Source organism: Coregonus lavaretus (genome assembly GCF_964263955.1).
Source record: "Coregonus lavaretus genome assembly, chromosome: 3".
In the NCBI taxonomy this organism is placed as follows: domain Eukaryota; kingdom Metazoa; phylum Chordata; class Actinopteri; order Salmoniformes; family Salmonidae; genus Coregonus; species Coregonus lavaretus.
The window spans coordinates 30,552,442-30,568,852 of NC_139990.1; the positions used below are offsets into that span (position 1 = coordinate 30,552,442).

The 16,411-nt window shown below is 41.8% G+C and overlaps 2 protein-coding genes across 3 annotated transcripts; one reads left to right on the forward strand and one right to left on the reverse strand.

Moving 5' to 3' along the window:
* Nucleotides 1-3,552: 3,552 nt before the first annotated feature.
* Nucleotides 3,553-6,639, reverse strand: LOC311112737 (prostate stem cell antigen-like; the record flags this gene model as incomplete). Its single annotated transcript, XM_084155866.1, has 3 exons — nt 3,553-3,764; nt 6,132-6,251; nt 6,588-6,639. The coding sequence occupies 3 exons, from the start codon at nt 6,637-6,639 to the stop codon at nt 3,553-3,555; spliced, it is 384 nt and encodes a 127-aa protein (XP_084011992.1).
* Nucleotides 6,640-8,667: 2,028 nt separating this feature from the next.
* LOC311123316 (putative hydrolase DDAH2) lies at nt 8,668-14,416 on the forward strand. Of its 2 annotated transcripts, none has more exons than XM_084158166.1 (6): nt 8,668-8,928; nt 10,278-10,945; nt 11,181-11,369; nt 12,204-12,323; nt 12,859-13,002; nt 13,346-14,416. In XM_084158166.1, the coding sequence occupies exons 2-6, from the start codon at nt 10,637-10,639 to the stop codon at nt 13,460-13,462; spliced, it is 879 nt and encodes a 292-aa protein (XP_084014292.1). In that variant the 5' UTR covers nt 8,668-8,928; nt 10,278-10,636; the 3' UTR covers nt 13,463-14,416. The 2 variants fall into 2 exon arrangements, with proteins under 2 accessions (XP_084014292.1, XP_084014293.1); XM_084158167.1 differs by lacking the exon at nt 8,668-8,928 and adding an exon at nt 9,060-9,212.
* The last annotated feature ends 1,995 nt before the right edge of the window (nt 14,417-16,411 follow it).

A 16,411-nucleotide genomic window follows, 5' to 3' on the forward strand; every position in this document is an offset into this window, starting at 1 on the left:
ACACTGTAGCAATACATGCTCCATGATCTCTGTTTCCTGACAATAACCACACTTTCCTGTTGGATGCTTTCCTATCACATTTAATGTCTTATTTAACTGGCGGTGTCCCACCCTTAATCTTGTAAAAGTAGCCTCCTCTCTTCTGTCCCTTCCTGCCGTCCTCCCCTGCCCGACTTTCCTCTGTACTTGAAATAAATGCCTTCCCTTATTATCTCTATTCCACTGCTCCTGCCATCTCTGCACCATCACTGTATATATCAGTCTTTTTGCCTTTGCCTTGCTCATTGAAACTTCAACATCAACATCCCCACTACTAAGTGCTTGTTTAGCCAGTTCATCTACTGCCTCGTTCCCCTCCACCCCCACATGGGCTGGGACCCACGTAAATCTTATCTGTATACCCATCTGTTTAATCCTACCATGGGTTTGTAGCACCTCATAAAGCAGGTCTTGTCTGCTACGTTAGCTAAAGGACTGGAGACTCATTAACACTGCACATGAATCAGAGCAAATAACTACTCTGTCATGTTTGACTTCCTCCACCCACTGCAAGGCCAACAGTATGGCCATCAGCTCCGCCGTAAATACAGCCAGATGATCTGTAATACATTTCCTGACTTCCACCCCACATTCCTGCACTACAAATGCTGACCCAGTATGTCCTGTCCTTGGATCTTTTGAACCATCTGTGTAAATGGCCACAAAATCCTGATACACAGTATCCAGACGTCTCTTAAAGAAATGAGATGGATCAACATCCTCCCTATCTTTCTGTAGTCTCTCCAACACTTCTAGATCAACTACTGGAGGCGGGAGTAGCCATGGTAGATTTACAGGAATAGCTACCGTTGGACTAAACTCCTTTCTATACAGTCCCATCTCCTTCACCTGGGTATTACCCACCCACCCAAAGCTCGTGTTCTGTCTTCGCTCATGTTCCCTGCATGCCTGTAAAATCCCTTTTGCAGGATGAGACACCCCATGTCCTTGAAGGTTGACCCAATAATTCATTGCCAGCTGCTGTCTCCTAATCTGCAATGGCATATCCCCCATCTCCACCTGTAATGCATGCTCGCTCCCTCTGCTGAGACTGACAATCAAATGCAGGCACCATCAGCCCAGTAAAATAAAAATAAAAAGCAAATTATTTAAATGTATGCTCACTCAGCTGTGCCTCACAAGTAACACAACAATGGATCTATTACCGGTGTGATCATATAGCCTACCTCAAATTTTGAAATATAATTGTAAAAAAAAATCCCGAACAACAATGGGCAATTCAAGCAAAGCTAATATGCGGTGATAATGTATTGGGCCTATAGTTTACTGCACACACCTCATTGCTATAGTGCTGTTTTTAATTGGTTAATGTTGCATAGGCTTACGTTTTTTAAGTCATGCAACAACAACAAAAAATCAGAGTGGTAGATTTCAGCTTACATTTTGACTCAGAAAGTGATCTTGACTAGTGACCACTGTTCTAGAGTTTTCCCTGTTAACACTATCAACGTTTCCCTTTACTGTGGCAATTGTGATCGAATAAACGCAATGTTAACCACTTTCAATGCAACATACCGAAACAAAATGAACTATAGTATGCAAGAGATTTTGTTGTAGAGTAGGGTTCTATTGCATTGACACGCACTACTCAGCCCGTACTCTACACAGACATGTGCGACATAACCAATCAGATTTTAGATTTTAGTCATTTAGCAGACGCTCTTATCCAGAGCGTGAGTGAGTGCATACATTTTCATACTGGCCCCCCGTGGGAAACGAACCCACAACCCTGGCGTTGCAAGCACTATGCTCTACCAACTGAGCTACAGGGGACTATAGTAGGCCTATATGCAAATAGACCATTGCCATATATGGATCTGTGCCATTTACTTTTAACTGGAATGTGTTTAGAGAATGAGTGGTCATGAGTAGATTTGCTTGTTTTAAGATCAAAGTGAGAGCTGCATGTAGCCACATGTTCATATCCTTTGCTAGTTAGTGAGTTATTAGCCCAGTTATAGATCATTTGTAGTCAGTAATGTGGGAGTGATTGCTTCCTACAAGAGCACAAAACGTGTACATTTCTAGACATCTTTGAAAAGCGAGTTTTTGAGACAGGCTTGAATAAGCTAAGTAGCAAATAAGCAGAGGGTAGCATAATTTGTCTGATTCTTTGTAATAGTGGTATGAGAATAATAATGCATTTTATTTTGTAAAGTGGTTTCTTGCATCAAACAACACAACAGCATTTCCGGTCACCTACTTGTCTGAAGGACAAGTGGATAAACAGGTTAATGTCAAGCCCTGCATGTTTTTTTCAAAAGTCTCATGGAATGTAGGCCTACATAGAACACCACACATTGGCTGCTACTGTAAGCTGAATGATTGAACAGCTATTTCCATGTTAAAATGTTATGGGATGCCTTTTCTCCATTGTTTTTGATGGTAGGCCATTCTGGTAGGCCTACATTATTATCAAATAGCCACTGTAACCTACATGGCCACTGTTAAAACTGTAACTTAAAGCGGGTACAGCCTCAGTGTTCACAGTAAACGCGCGCTGGAATTTGCACAGAATTTTCACAAAGTTCAAATTTGCTCAGTGCCAGAAAAGATTTGAGTGAACATTGGTCATGACTATTTGTCAAAAGGGACCAAGTCTTTATTTCAATGCTGCCTGTTGGATTCTAGGATTTTCCTTTACTGAAGCTTGTAACAAGTTTACCTTTTATTGTAAGATTAGTGATGGCTTCAGGGACTTTTAACATTCCTCTTTAATTCTTCTTTAATGTTGTCTTTCCTCCTACTCAAACTCATCCTCCTTTTGCAAACATATTTTAAATGTTTATAATTTTCTTCCTACTTTTAATATATTCTTTCTTTGACATATTTCAGCCCTTATCTTCACCTTCCATTTTAATCAAAGGCAGTTGCATTTAACCTAGATCATGTTTTGGACATTGAATCAATTACATTTCATTAGATCTCTATAGATGATGTCAATCAAACTTAGTATGAGACTGAAATGTTTATTTATTTATTTTGTATGTTTCAATTATCCTGAAAAGACATAGTCATTACTTAATTCAAATAAAGAGATCTAAATAAAAACACAATTGTTTATTGTTTGTTTGTTTACTAATTGCTGCCAGTCATTTTCCAACAAGGTAATGTTAAATATAGCACCATAGAAAAGTAGAAATGTTAGAAAGCCATGTTAACCCTTATTTAAACAAAGGTTCTTAATAAAGTAAACAGTTTATCAACATGTGGATTATGTTTTATCACTAGTTCCATTGTCATTAAAACAGTGTGATGTGTATGTGTGTGTGTGTGTGTGTGTGTGTGCGTGTGTGTGTGTGTGTGTCTATTGCATGTGTAGGTCTATTGTATGTAAGCAGCTCATGTAAACAAGGCACTGTCAGTGTGTTACACTGTGTATGTCTATACTGAGATTGTTTTGGTTAGTGGGATTCACGCCATGACATATATAGGTTGTGCATGTTACTGTATGATCATGCATTATCATATAAAATGCAATAAATCAGTATATCAGCCCAGTATGAGAGGGAGAACAGGCAGGATGCACAGTGCACCTCCCCTCCAGATGGGGGCAGCATGGGCCATAGCCCCGTTGCACAGGTCAGTGTCACAGCAGTTGTTGTGGTAGGTGAAGTTCAGGCCTGCAGCATGTTTCTCCCCAGACAGACCACATTGGGAGGGAATGGCACAGCTCTTCTCATACAGGACCAGACGCAGGGAGCCTACAGATGGGGAGAAGGGTAATATCAATAGTATTCAACACAGAGAAAGAGTTAGCACTACTAATAGTCAGTTAACCCATACTTGGAGTTGGATCCATACAGTACAGTATACAGTCATGGTCAAACGTTTTGAGAATGACACAAATATTAATTTTCACAAAGTCTGCTGCTTCAGTGTTTATGATGGCAATTTGCATATACTCCAGAATGTTATGAAGAGTGATCAGATGAATTGCAATTAATTGCCAAGTCCCTCTTTGCCATGAAAATGAACTTAATCCCCAAAAAACATTTCCACTGCATTTCAGCCTGCCAGAAAAGGACCAGCTGACATCATGTCAGTGATTCTCTCGTTAACACAGGTGAGAGTGTTGACGAGGAGAAGGCTGGAGATCACTCTGTCATGCTGATTGAGATAGAATAACAGACTGGAAGCTTTAAAAGGAGGGTGGTGCTTGAAATCATTGTTCTTCCTCTGTTAACCATGGTTACCTGCAAGGAAACACGTGCCGTCATCATTGCTTTGCACAAAAAGGGCAAGGATATTGCTGCTAGTAAGATTGCACCTAAATCAACCATTTAACGGATCATCAAGAACTTCAAGGAGAGAGGTTCAATTGTTGTGAAGAAGGCTTCAGGGCGCCCAAGAAAGTACAGCAAGCGCCAGGACCGTCTCCTAAAGTTGATTCAGCTGCGGGATCGGGGCACCACCAGTGCAGAGCTTGCTCAGGAATGGCAGCAGGCAGGTGTGAGTGCATCTGCACGCACAGTGAGGTGAAGACTTTTGGAGGATGGCCTGGTGTCAAGAAGGGCAGCGAGGAAGCCACTTCTCTCCAGGAAAAACATCAGGGACAGACTGATATTCTGCAAAAGGTACAGGGATTGGAATGCTGAGGACTTGGGTAAAGTCATTTTCTCTGATGAATCCCCTTTCCGATTGTTTGGGGCATCCGGAAAAAAGCTTGTCCGGAGAAGACAAGGTGAGCGCTACCATCAGTCCTGTGTCATGCTAACAGTAAAGCATCCTGAGACCATTCATGTGTGGGGTTGGTTCTCAGCCAAGGGAGTGGGCTCACTCACAATTTTGCCTAAGAACACAGCCATGAATAAAGAATGGTACCAACACATCCTCTGAGAGCAACTTCTCCCAACCATCCAAGAACAGTTTGGTGACGAACAATGCCTTTTCCAGCATGATGGAGCACCTTGCCATAAGGCAAAAGTGATAACTAAGGGGCTCAGGGAACAAAACATCAAAATGTTGGGTCCATGGCCAGGAAACTCCCCAGACCTTAATCCCATTGAGAACATGTGGTCAATCCTCAAGAGGCGGGTGGACAAACAAAAACCCACAAATTCTGACAAACTCCAAGCATTGATTATGCAAGAATGGGCTGCCATCAGTCAGGATGTGGCCCAGAAGTTAATTGACAGCATGCCAGGGCGGATTGCAGAGGTCTTGAAAAAGAAGGGTCAACACTGCAAATATTTACTCTTTGCATAAACTTAATGTAATTGTCAATAAAAGCCTTTGACACTTATGGAATGCTTGTAATTATACTTCAGTATACCATAGTAACATCTGACAAAAATATCTAAAAACACTGAAGCAGCAAACTTTGTGAAGACCAATACTTGTGTCATTCTCAAAACTTTTGACCATGACTGTACTGTATTTCACTTCAGTAAGTCTAGGCCTATTTGTCAGTGCACTGACTGAAATAGAGACAAGAGGAGATGACAGTGCTAGACTGACAGACATTGTGACATATTACTGTCATACTAAGAGGCTAATACAATTGGCCCACCAAAAGTCAGCATTTAGAAAGGAGTTAACACAATACATTAAATCACTGCAAATTACTGCCCTACATTGAATTATGTGGCAAAAACACAACAAGAAACACATTGTCTGTGTTTTCAGAGCGGTCCCTTTCCTCAAAATCCTCAGAGGCACACAGAATCCTGTGTCCCCCCCACTGAGCGACGGGCTATTTCTTTTAGATAATTTGATGGCATCACAGGAATTAGGGAGCTAACAACTGGCTTGATGAGAGATTAGTGGTGACATTTGACATTTTTAGCTAGTCTTTTGAATACCTAGTAGGAAGGCAAGTCTAGGCAGGCAACTCTTCAACTTCAGTTGACACAACACAATTGCAGTGCCACTCAAGTTTGTTACTCAATCCAATACACAATCATGGAACATACGTTCTTTTTGTATTTTTCATTAACACAATATGTCATGCCACCTCCACCAGAAACCCAATACTGTCCCCAATGCCCACACACGCATACAAACACACAAACACACGCATTCACGCAAGCATGCATATACACACACAAACACCCACAGACTGCACTCACCTCGAGTCCCCACTGCAGTGCTAGCTAGGCAGCGCTGTCCGGCAGGACACTCCTGAGGGAACTTGAGGCAGTCAATGGGAGAGATGGCAGGAAACACACATGTGTAACAGCACAGAGGTGCTAAGAAAGAAGGGGACCAACATACATTAAGATTATGTATCAAATATAAGATGTACTTCATACTAATGGGGGTATAACACTAAAAGTGTACTTAAGGTGGGGGAAAAGGAAGACAACTCAGCACTAGAGGTATTTATTTTCTCCTAAACCTTTTGGCTGACTAGCTAATGTAGCATTATTATCTCCTGCTATTGAGATATGGGTCGAATCAACAACAAAAAAATATTTGTCCTTGTTAACAAAAATACTTTGTCATATTGAATTGAGTATTCCTAGGCATTATCAAGTTGATCTCTTTTCCTCAAACTTTCTCATCGCCATCCTTTTCTTACATACCTGCCAAAGGAAGATAGCACAGGAAAAGAAGGAACTGTTGTGGATGAGACATCTTAGAAATCCTAGAAGTTGATCCTTGGGCACTTAGGAAAATATTACAAACTCTTCTGTCGTTTTGGTCAACGCCCCTGCCTAATACCTTCAGCCTCTCTCTTCTCCCAACTCCACTAGCAGTTAATAGGGAGCGTATCCCATTCCATGCCAAATTGAATTGATTTGTATCTCTTTCCTTCCTTCCAAGTCAGCATCCAATCCATCCAACTCTCAATCTTTCTCTCCCAGTCAACCACACACTCTGTCTGTTCCTTCTGTATTATTTCCCTCTCTGATAATGCAGTAAGTGACCAGATGTAATTTGTATTGTCCTCAAATGGTCAGTTGTAAATTCCCTCAATCTACCTCCCGATCTCTGGTCCTCTTTATTTTTGACCAACCAGACACATTGGGAGCCAAGGTCTCCACCCAAAACTCTCCTAATTAAATTTGGATGGTAACCATGTGTCGAAATCTGTCTAAAAGGGGGATTTACAGAGGGCCTTACATTTAAGAAAACAACTAAATGTGACATGTAGGGTGGTGGTGATTTATATTGTACTGAATCAAAAATAGCAAGGGAAGTTATACATCATGTCCATAATGAAGGCTACACCCACAGATGTGGATATAGATGGCACAGTAAAAAGAGTGGAGGGGATGCACTGTATGTGTAACCTACAGCATAACATTATGCATTTTATATGTGAGTATTTCTCACTGAGAAGCTTTAGCATCCAGCTTATGCATGAGATAATAAAGAGAGAGAGGGAGGGAGACAGACAAACAGACAGACGGACAGAGAATGACTAAGAAAGAAAAATAGTAAGTAAGAGACAGACAGACAGACAGAGAGAAAGTAACTGCATTATCCATAACTCCCTAATGAGTGCCGTGAGGTGGGTAGGGAGGATAGTCAAGTGACAGGAGTCTTGTGATAGGGGCGAGCTCAGGCCGGATAAATTGTTTACCAGTCATTAAACACACCATGTACAGCCAGCTTTCCTGAAACCCACTCCACTATGGATAAATATTAGACAGGTTAGGGTCATGTTCATTAAGCACAAAATGGAAGAAAACAGTGTGAAACACGGAGGAACTACATGAACTTATCCAATAAGAACTGCTTGTTTTTTCGTTTTCTGTTGGAAAATGTTTTGCTATGGGGAAAGGAGGTTACAGGGTTTAGCTAGTTGGCTTATGCTGGTGTGTAGAATACAGATCCACCTCCACTGTATTTCAATGGGATGTTTTGTGTGGGCTAGAGTTGGGCTGACAGATGGTGTTCTTCTTTAATCCTGTCTACATCCTCTGTGTGTGTGTGTGTGTGTGTGTGTGTGTGTGTGTGTGTGTGTGTGTGTGTGTGTGTGTGTGTCTGTTTGTCTCTCTGTCTTTGTGTGTCTCTCTCTCTCTACCATCATCAAATTAAAGTACAAGCAATTTTTTCTAACTCCCAATCAAATCTGCAGTTGACTGTTTTGACTGTTTTGATTTCAGTAACATACGCCAGTTGCTAGAGGGGAACATTGCACTGTCCTGTCTGAAGGTCACACACTCCATCTCTCACTGGTGGGTCTGTTTGAGTGTGTTTACCATTTAACCAGAGATGATTATCTCAAATTTGAGACTGACTCATGCTTAACAATTTTAGGCCGAAGTGTGATAAGCCACCAGCATTGATAATAAATTAGAAACCTGTTCTTAATTCTCCAAGACAAATATACATGTTGACAGACTACATTGTGTAACTCCATCATATCTCATTCTCTTGGACCCACTGCACAGTTAAATATATGACCCATATTGCAGAAAAGCCAGGATTATTTTTCGCAGACACAGACTAGACTCCAACAACACACACACACACAAAGACACAAAGTTAAATAGTCAAACGTATTGCGTCTGTAAAGAAAACGCGCTGAAAGCTTGCGAATTAATAATGTGGCCATATGCAATTTACTCTGATGAGCGCACGAGAAGAACATAACATTGCGAATTGATATAACTGTTAACATTTATATGTAGAATGGGCGGATACAATTTTGGCGAGGGAGCAGGGGTGTGGCACACTTGGAAACAATGAATCAGGGAGAAAATATGAATCCGGGCCATAATCTCTCCGAAGACCACTTGAAATCAATCTGTGTTACTCTGAATTTACTTTAGAAGCAACATTTCAACGGGTTTGGGCAACATTTTATAAGGAGATTAGCTGTTAAGCCTACTTTATTAAAGTGACAGAAGTCAGAATCATTTGCGAGTTGAACTGTGGTTGATGAATTCTTTTCGATCTGCATTTTCATATAAGGTAAGAAGCAAATCTATCGTGATAATATCCTACTGTCTACTTTCTCCTTGAGCGGAGGGAAACCGGACTGTACAGGATGGACGGGTGGGGGAGGGGAAGTGAGGGATGAAAGGGTGAACAGGGCGCCGGGTGAGACTGGTAGAGGGAAATATAGAAGAGAAGATAAAAACGGGATAGGAGGTTGGGAAATTGCAGGAAAAACCAGAGAAAATCGGCATACGATAAAAGACACGGCCAGTGGAAAATAACTGAATTTGATTAACCTCTGTAAAAGCAATAATAAAGTAAAGTAGTCATACATCTTCACTTAGATTTTGGAATATTGACTGAACTGGGCGTGATGAGCTCTTGCAGCCAAATATTTCTGATGCTTTTAGTGTAACTTGTTTGGCTACTCTGTAGATGGCTGGCATGGGATGAAATACATTTGAGAAATAGTCCTAACTCTAGTTGTATTAATTTGATAGAGGTTTAGGTAGGCTACATTCCTAAAATCAATACTGAGAGACATCACTTTGTGTTTGTTATTGTCTGATAATTACTCAAATTGTGCGTGAATGGTTATTTTTTCTTAATTATCCAGAATACACTACATGTATGCAGCATGTGAACCTGTAGAGCACATTGGGGCAATCACGAAACACTTGTTGCGTCGAAATGTTAGAGGAGTCAACCTGAATTTGCTCCACATTCTGGTTTAGTAAACTCCTGTGCCTAGCAGAGAGAGTGACAAGTCGATTAAGCAAAGATAATATTGCTGCTGGGATTCACAAAAGGATGATAATAAAGTAGTGATTGTATCTAAACCGTAGGCAACGAGCTGATTGATTTGCCATTGCAAGACCATTGTAGGATGTTGTGCTCAAATAATCTGCCCTTGACAGTCCTTGTCTGTATTCTCCAGTCCACTCTGTTATCTGTATTAATTCTGGTTCACAGTTCAACTTGAAATAAGAATAGTGTCTCTATTAAATAAGTTAGAGATAAGTTACATTACAAATTATTGAATAATTATTGATTTTTTTTATTTTATTTAGTTGGTTTTAATCATGTAATCAAGTATTCAATAGCATATGGTGGACACTGGACTCTTGAGATTACGCTGTTTTTTCATGCCAACTGTCCAACGCCAGCAGCACCACAAAACAGACCATTGTCTCTCTGAGGAACATATCTTATGGTCCAGACAGAATGGGTAGCCTACTGTATGTCCTACAGTTGAAGAGACTGAGATGTGTGCAGTAGAGCAGACACAATTGATCACAGGAACTTTCATCTAATGAGTCACCAACATGCTTTATTCTTCTTATCAAAAGACCCAAATAATTTGTCTCCCTCCTTTCTTTCAGACAGCAATCAGACTGAAACTCCCCATATCTACCTCCGTGGAACTATGCAGTGGGTATTGGAGTGGCTGATTACTGAAGTGGAAGAACAGGGATGAAGACTTTCTCTTGTGTGTTTTCCTGCCTGGATGACAGACTCCCCATAGAGTTGCTGATTCGCTCCATCACGTCCCTTTAGTTTCCAGCCGGTCTTGCCATCACACCTCACAGCTTCTCAAACAGTTGGGAACACACTCTGACAACAACTGTCACCCACTCATCTAGTGGCAAACACACTTTCACTGTTCTGCCTTGTAGTGGCAGAACACCAATACTAGCCCAAAGCCAGGGTACTCCCACGGCTTCACACACACACACACATCATGGCGAGTGTGTTGCCGTACGGCTGCTTCACCCACGCCGTGGTGCGGTGCATCCCAGAGACCTTTGGGAAGGTCGATAATGAGAAAACCGACAAGGTCGAAAATGGGGAAACCATGACAGACCTGGCCAAGGCACAACGTCAGTTTGGGGTGCTGACGGGGGCGCTGAGACAGAAGGTGGGGCTGCAGCTCATAGAGATCCCTGCAGACCCGGAGCTACCAGAGAGCTGGAGGATAGAGGATGTAGCTGTGATACAGGGAGACACGGCACTCATCACCAGGCCTTTCAAACAGCAGAGACGCAGAGAGGTAAACACTGACCACAACAACTGAGAAAAAGAGTTCTCTGTATCACTGACTTTTTAAAATCTAAATGAAGAAGATTTGTGTGTGTTGTGAATCATTCCAGTAAATGTGTTGTAATTCTGTCTCAATTATTGATTTATATTGTTGTTATTTATGTTTTAATTATAGATTAATGTTGCAGTAGAGTCAGTAAATCAACTCTCTCTCCCTCCCTGTCCCTTTCTCCTCTCTTCCTCAGGCTGAAGCGGTGAGGAGGGTGATGTCGGAGCTAAACCTGACAGTGGTGGAGTTGGGGGCAGAGGAGGGGGGCTCCGTGGGGGCCACGCTGGAGGGCAGCGACGTGCTCTTCACTGGCAGGGAGTTCTTTGTGGGCATCTCCTCCCACACCAACCACAGAGGAGCTGAGGTTCTGGCCGACACTTTCAGAGTGAGAATAGCTTGATTCCTCAATTCCTTTCTCCTTTCTCAAACCACATGGGAGGACAAGATCCAAAGTCCCTCCCCCCCGACCTTCTCCTCCAATGTGTCCTGAGGAGGCAAGCAAAGAGGACATAAAGGAAAGAGCCCATGTGTTGCAGCAGGGATGAGCAGGTGGCCATTGTTCTGTTGTATTATGAGATTTATGGCTCAAAGACAAATGATGGAAGAGCAAGCTATGTCCCATTGGTCAGGGATGGTGGTGATCATACCGGGAAGTCCCCTGGGATTTGATGGCTTCCTCTTGCTAAGTGCATTTATGGCAGTAATGTGTGTATGTCTGTGCACATGTGAGTTCACTTGTGTGAGGGTAGAAAGAGACAGAGGGGAGAGTATGAATGTACAAAGTAAATGCATACTTCTTACTTCTCTACCATCCTCCCGTAAACTAGACAACATTAGATTTTCGCAGTCAGTTCTGTTTATTTTAATGGACTTATAATGGTAGTTAATACCATAACCTGTTGGATTTAGATATTCAATATCACTCAGGGTGTGGCATGCAAACTACACCATTATGTGTAGTTTATTATGTAGGGGCGTTATTTGTGTCTGCCGTCTGTCTGCTTTCCTGGTGTTGCTTTACATGCAATATTTACACAGTATTTATTATTTAATCTATCGGATTAATTACTTGATGTACATGACCATATTAAAAAGAAAAAAGTAATTCAAAGATATACATTTTCTTTGGGTCCCTGTGTACACAATAAGAATAATATTTTAGAATCTACAATATTTTATAGGCCACTTAATGTTCTTACCACCTCTGTCCTCGTTTTAGGACTTTGCTGTGTCCACAGTGCCAGTGTGTGAGGGAGCTCGTCTAAAGAACATCTGCTCTATGGGAGGTCCTGATACTATCATCATCAGCAACAGTGATGGGGCCAAGAAGACCCTCCGGGTGAGTGAGTGTGTGTCCGAGAGAAAGATTGTGAACTAATATACTGTAGCTCTCTATCCATGTACATTCTGCTTGCCACAACAAACTGCCATTCAGACATGCAAAGTGATCGACTCAAAAGTCTCCGTCTCCAGCCCAGTATTTATGTCACTGTGCTCAGATGAATAACGTAAATGATAAAGCAAGCTTTGTTGGGCTGTTTTAAACTGTCATGGTGTTGTTTAGAGCCCTATTAGCTCACATTACCCAAGTGTCTGTGCTCCATTTGGTCCCCATCCGGAGATGATTGCCTCTTGCCCAGTTCAGTTTCTCCCTGTGTGGGCTACTGTAATGTGAACAGACCCTGGCCGCTGTAGCTCAGCTGGTAGAGCACGGCGCTTGTAACGCCAAGGTAATGGGTTCGATCCCCGGGACCACCCATACACACACAAACATTTTTATTATGCACGCATGACTGTAAATCGCTTTGGATAAAAGCATCTGCTAAATGGCATATTATGCTAATTTTGTTAGCACTGCCTCTGTGTTTGTGTAGATGATGGAGCAGCTGACTGATCACCACTACGAAGTGCTCACAGTCCCTGAGAGCGCAGCAGCTAACTGTGTCTACGTCAGGGGCCCCTCCAAAGTGGACTACCTGCTTCACCGGCCCACTGAGGAGTGTCCCGACAGTGTCCCTGTGAGTGAACAGCAGTCTTTAGGCTACTTTACTAAGCTATACTTTTTTTATATCCACCGTATTGTGTCTTTGGCATATAAGAGAGAAACAATGTTATTTTCAATACAAAGTCCCTCTCTACTCAATCCCAAGTGTGCCATGATATAGGCATTCATTTCCCACCCTGCTGCAATACACCATGAAATAATCACATGAAGAAGTGCATGGTAGAACAAGGAATGCAAGATGAACAGTAGGCTACACACAAAAGCTTGTCAACCAGCTGTCGTGGACATTCGCTAAAGCTTCTCCCCATAAATGTGAATTTAATCAAATGGTATTCCTCCCCCCCCCCCACACACAGGCCTTCCAGAAGCTGACGGACTACACCCTCCTCCCTACAGCGTGCAGCGAGGCCTCCAAGCTCGGAGGGTATCTGTCTTCATTCTGCCTACTTATCAATAGGAAGCCATACTTCTAAATACCCTGCCCTTCTCCCATAGTATACACATAGACCTTCCTTGGCTATATGAAAATACAAATGTGAACATAAAGAACATGGCCAACTGTTGGGCCAGGGGCTAAAGGGAAAAGTCTAAACTGGATCCTTGGGAGATCCCAACTCTGACGTCACCCCATTGAAGTTGACATTTAAAACAGTTACGGTAAGGGTTATGGTTAGGGGTATGGTTAAAGTTAGGTAAGGGGTATGGTTAAGGGTTAAGGTTAGGTTTTAGTGTAGGTAGGGACATTCCAAGGATCCCAGATTGCACTAACTGGGGCTAAAGAGGGTTCAATGTGCATATTCTGCACAACTGCACCACCTACTGTGGAAAGAGTGCAGTGTGGCATGAGGAACTTCAATAGGCTCTAGATTTCAAATGTAGGCGTACTGTATACTGGCCCGGCTCTACAGAGATGCTTTGAGGATACAAAAGCATGGCCACCTCAGTTTTATGTCCCTATATTATATAACAACTTGTTATATTTAAATAGACTGCGATTATCCGAAATGTCTCATCCATCCTCCAAACCACACTCTCTCTGCGCTCTGAGTAAGTAAGCTGTTGTTACGTTGCGGCCATAGAAATATAATCCATAGAAGGCACTTGCCACCGCTAACCCTGGCAATTTGACTGGTAAACTCATGGGTACACTCGCAATGGCTGCCAGTCCTGAATTAAATTGGCATGTCCATTGTATAGATTCTTTGGATTCTGTCTGTGGTCGTATAGGCCTTTCGCAAATTCTGAAATAAATTGGCAGGAAAGAATAGTTTGGAAAGTAAATGCCCAGTTGCGACCCGTCATTCAGGGCAGGTGGGGCAGAGCCTGTTTTGCATGTTATTTTGGCATTAATACGTGTCACATATCAGTTTGCAAACAATGTAAAAAAAAAACATGTATTGAGTTAATAAAGCCACATACAAACATGGTCTCTTTTTTGCTTTCTTGAGTAAGGCAGCTCCAAAATGCAGGTGTTTCAGCCTAGCTCAGTGCTTTCTGTGGTGGAGGGGCAGCCAGCGGAAAATACAGAGCGTAGGGTTTGGTAATTTTCTCTAGTTGTGCCGTGATTGGTTCGGTGTTCTGTCACTCATGGGGACACTCACCACAAAATCTACAGGGAGAGCTAGAAAGTTCAAGCCCCCTTGGGTGATGCCATAGAGTTACATTAGAAGTGCCCATTAAAGGCTCAAGGTCATTGGCCACAGATCAAATGATGTCAAATCACGTTATACCTACCGTAGCTTTGATTGGACTGATCATGTCAACATCATACTTTCAAAATCTTAGCTAGCAAGTCATCATCATGAATCATGTCGACAATCTACTGGCAAATCCTTTTCAATCCTCGTCATATGAAGAGAAATTATAGACAAAACGTATCGGTGCTCATCGGCCATTGGACATGAACATTACACAACAAGTTGGAAATCGCAAATTCAACAATGAGTGGTTTGGAAGGAATCAGTGGCTAACTGCAAGCGTTGCAAAGCAATCACTATTTTGCTTCCCTGCCTGCTATTCGGTTGAGAGGGTGTGTGGTCTGGGTTTAAGGGTCTCTTTTCCAAGCTTAAAAGGAGAAACATTCACACGCAACACCATGGGCCAGAAAAGGTTGAATACATTGGCCATGCTGTCAATCCAGCATGACTTCAGTGAGTTCAAGACAACTGGGGAAAAAACTAGCTCCGACTGGGAAAATACGTTTTGAACGGTCATCCAACTCAGAATTCCAAGTCAGGAACTCGGGCCTCTTTCTAGAGCTCTGACCTGAAGATCACTGACGTCATGATTCAACCTTGTTTTTTTCCGAGTTTCCAGTTGTCTTGAAAGCACCATAAATCCAGAGAATGCCAGACTTTTATGAACAAGTTACATGACAAAATTTGCCCAGAAGGACCGTCGTGCCACCTTCCTGTTCAAGTGAGCACAGCAAAACGGTGAGTCCAGAAATGTATTGTATGCTGCTGCATAAATTATGTAATATGCCAGGGAGATATGTATACTGTAGCTAAGAAAGTAATACTACAATTTGGATCCCTACACAGCCTCATAGAGGATCTAAAATGTAGATACTTTTTCTAACCTCTCAACCAAATTATGATAAGTGTACTATAGTATGGATTGGGTCACTAAAAAACTACAACTTTTACATTACCGTGTAGCTCAGTTGGTAGAGCATGGCGTTTGCAATGCCAGGGTTGTGGGTTCGATTCCCACGGGGGGACAGTATGAAAAATAATAATAATAATAATAATGTATGCACTCACTAACTGTAAGTCGCTCTGGATAAGAGCATCTGCTAAATGACTAAAATCTAAATCTAGTTTACCAATAACATGGTCTGACAGTATGCATATCCCGAAAGAAAGAAATGATCTCAGTCCAATTCATTTGAATAGAAAGTTAGCAAATATAGATAAGACCTTGCTACCATGGAAAGGAAGATACCTGTCTATTTGTGGAAAAATCACCCTGATTAACTCTTTAGTCATATCCCAGCCTATTGCAAACACTTAGCAACCTGTTTTTGAAATTATATGAGCAAAATATATTCCATTTTATTTGGAATGGCAAGCCAGAAAAAATTAAAAGGGCATATTTATATAATGAATATGAATTCAGAGGGCAGAAATTATTAAATATTAAAGCATTAGACCTCTCACTAAAGGCGTCAGTCATACAAAAGTTATACAGTGAGGGAAAAAAGTATTTGATCCCCTGCTGATTTTGTACATTTGACCAATGACAAAGAAATGATCAATCTATAATTTCAATGGTAGGTTTGTTTGAACAGTGAGAGACAGAATAACAACAACAAAATCCAGAAAAACGCATGTCAAAAATGTTATAAATGTATTTGCATTTTAATGAGGGAAATAAGTATTTGACCCCCTCTCAATCAGAAAGATTTCTGGCTCCCAGGT

Bases quoted from the DNA above. Each gene is read 5' to 3' on its own strand.
- LOC311123316 (XM_084158166.1), top strand. From the start codon at position 10,637: ATGGCGAGTGTGTTGCCGTACGGCTGCTTCACCCACGCCGTGGTGCGG. The intron at 11,370-12,203 runs GTGAGAATAGCT...TCCTCGTTTTAG, and splicing joins TTCTGGCCGACACTTTCAGA to GACTTTGCTGTGTCCACAGT. The intron at 12,324-12,858 runs GTGAGTGAGTGT...GTGTTTGTGTAG, and splicing joins GGGCCAAGAAGACCCTCCGG to ATGATGGAGCAGCTGACTGA.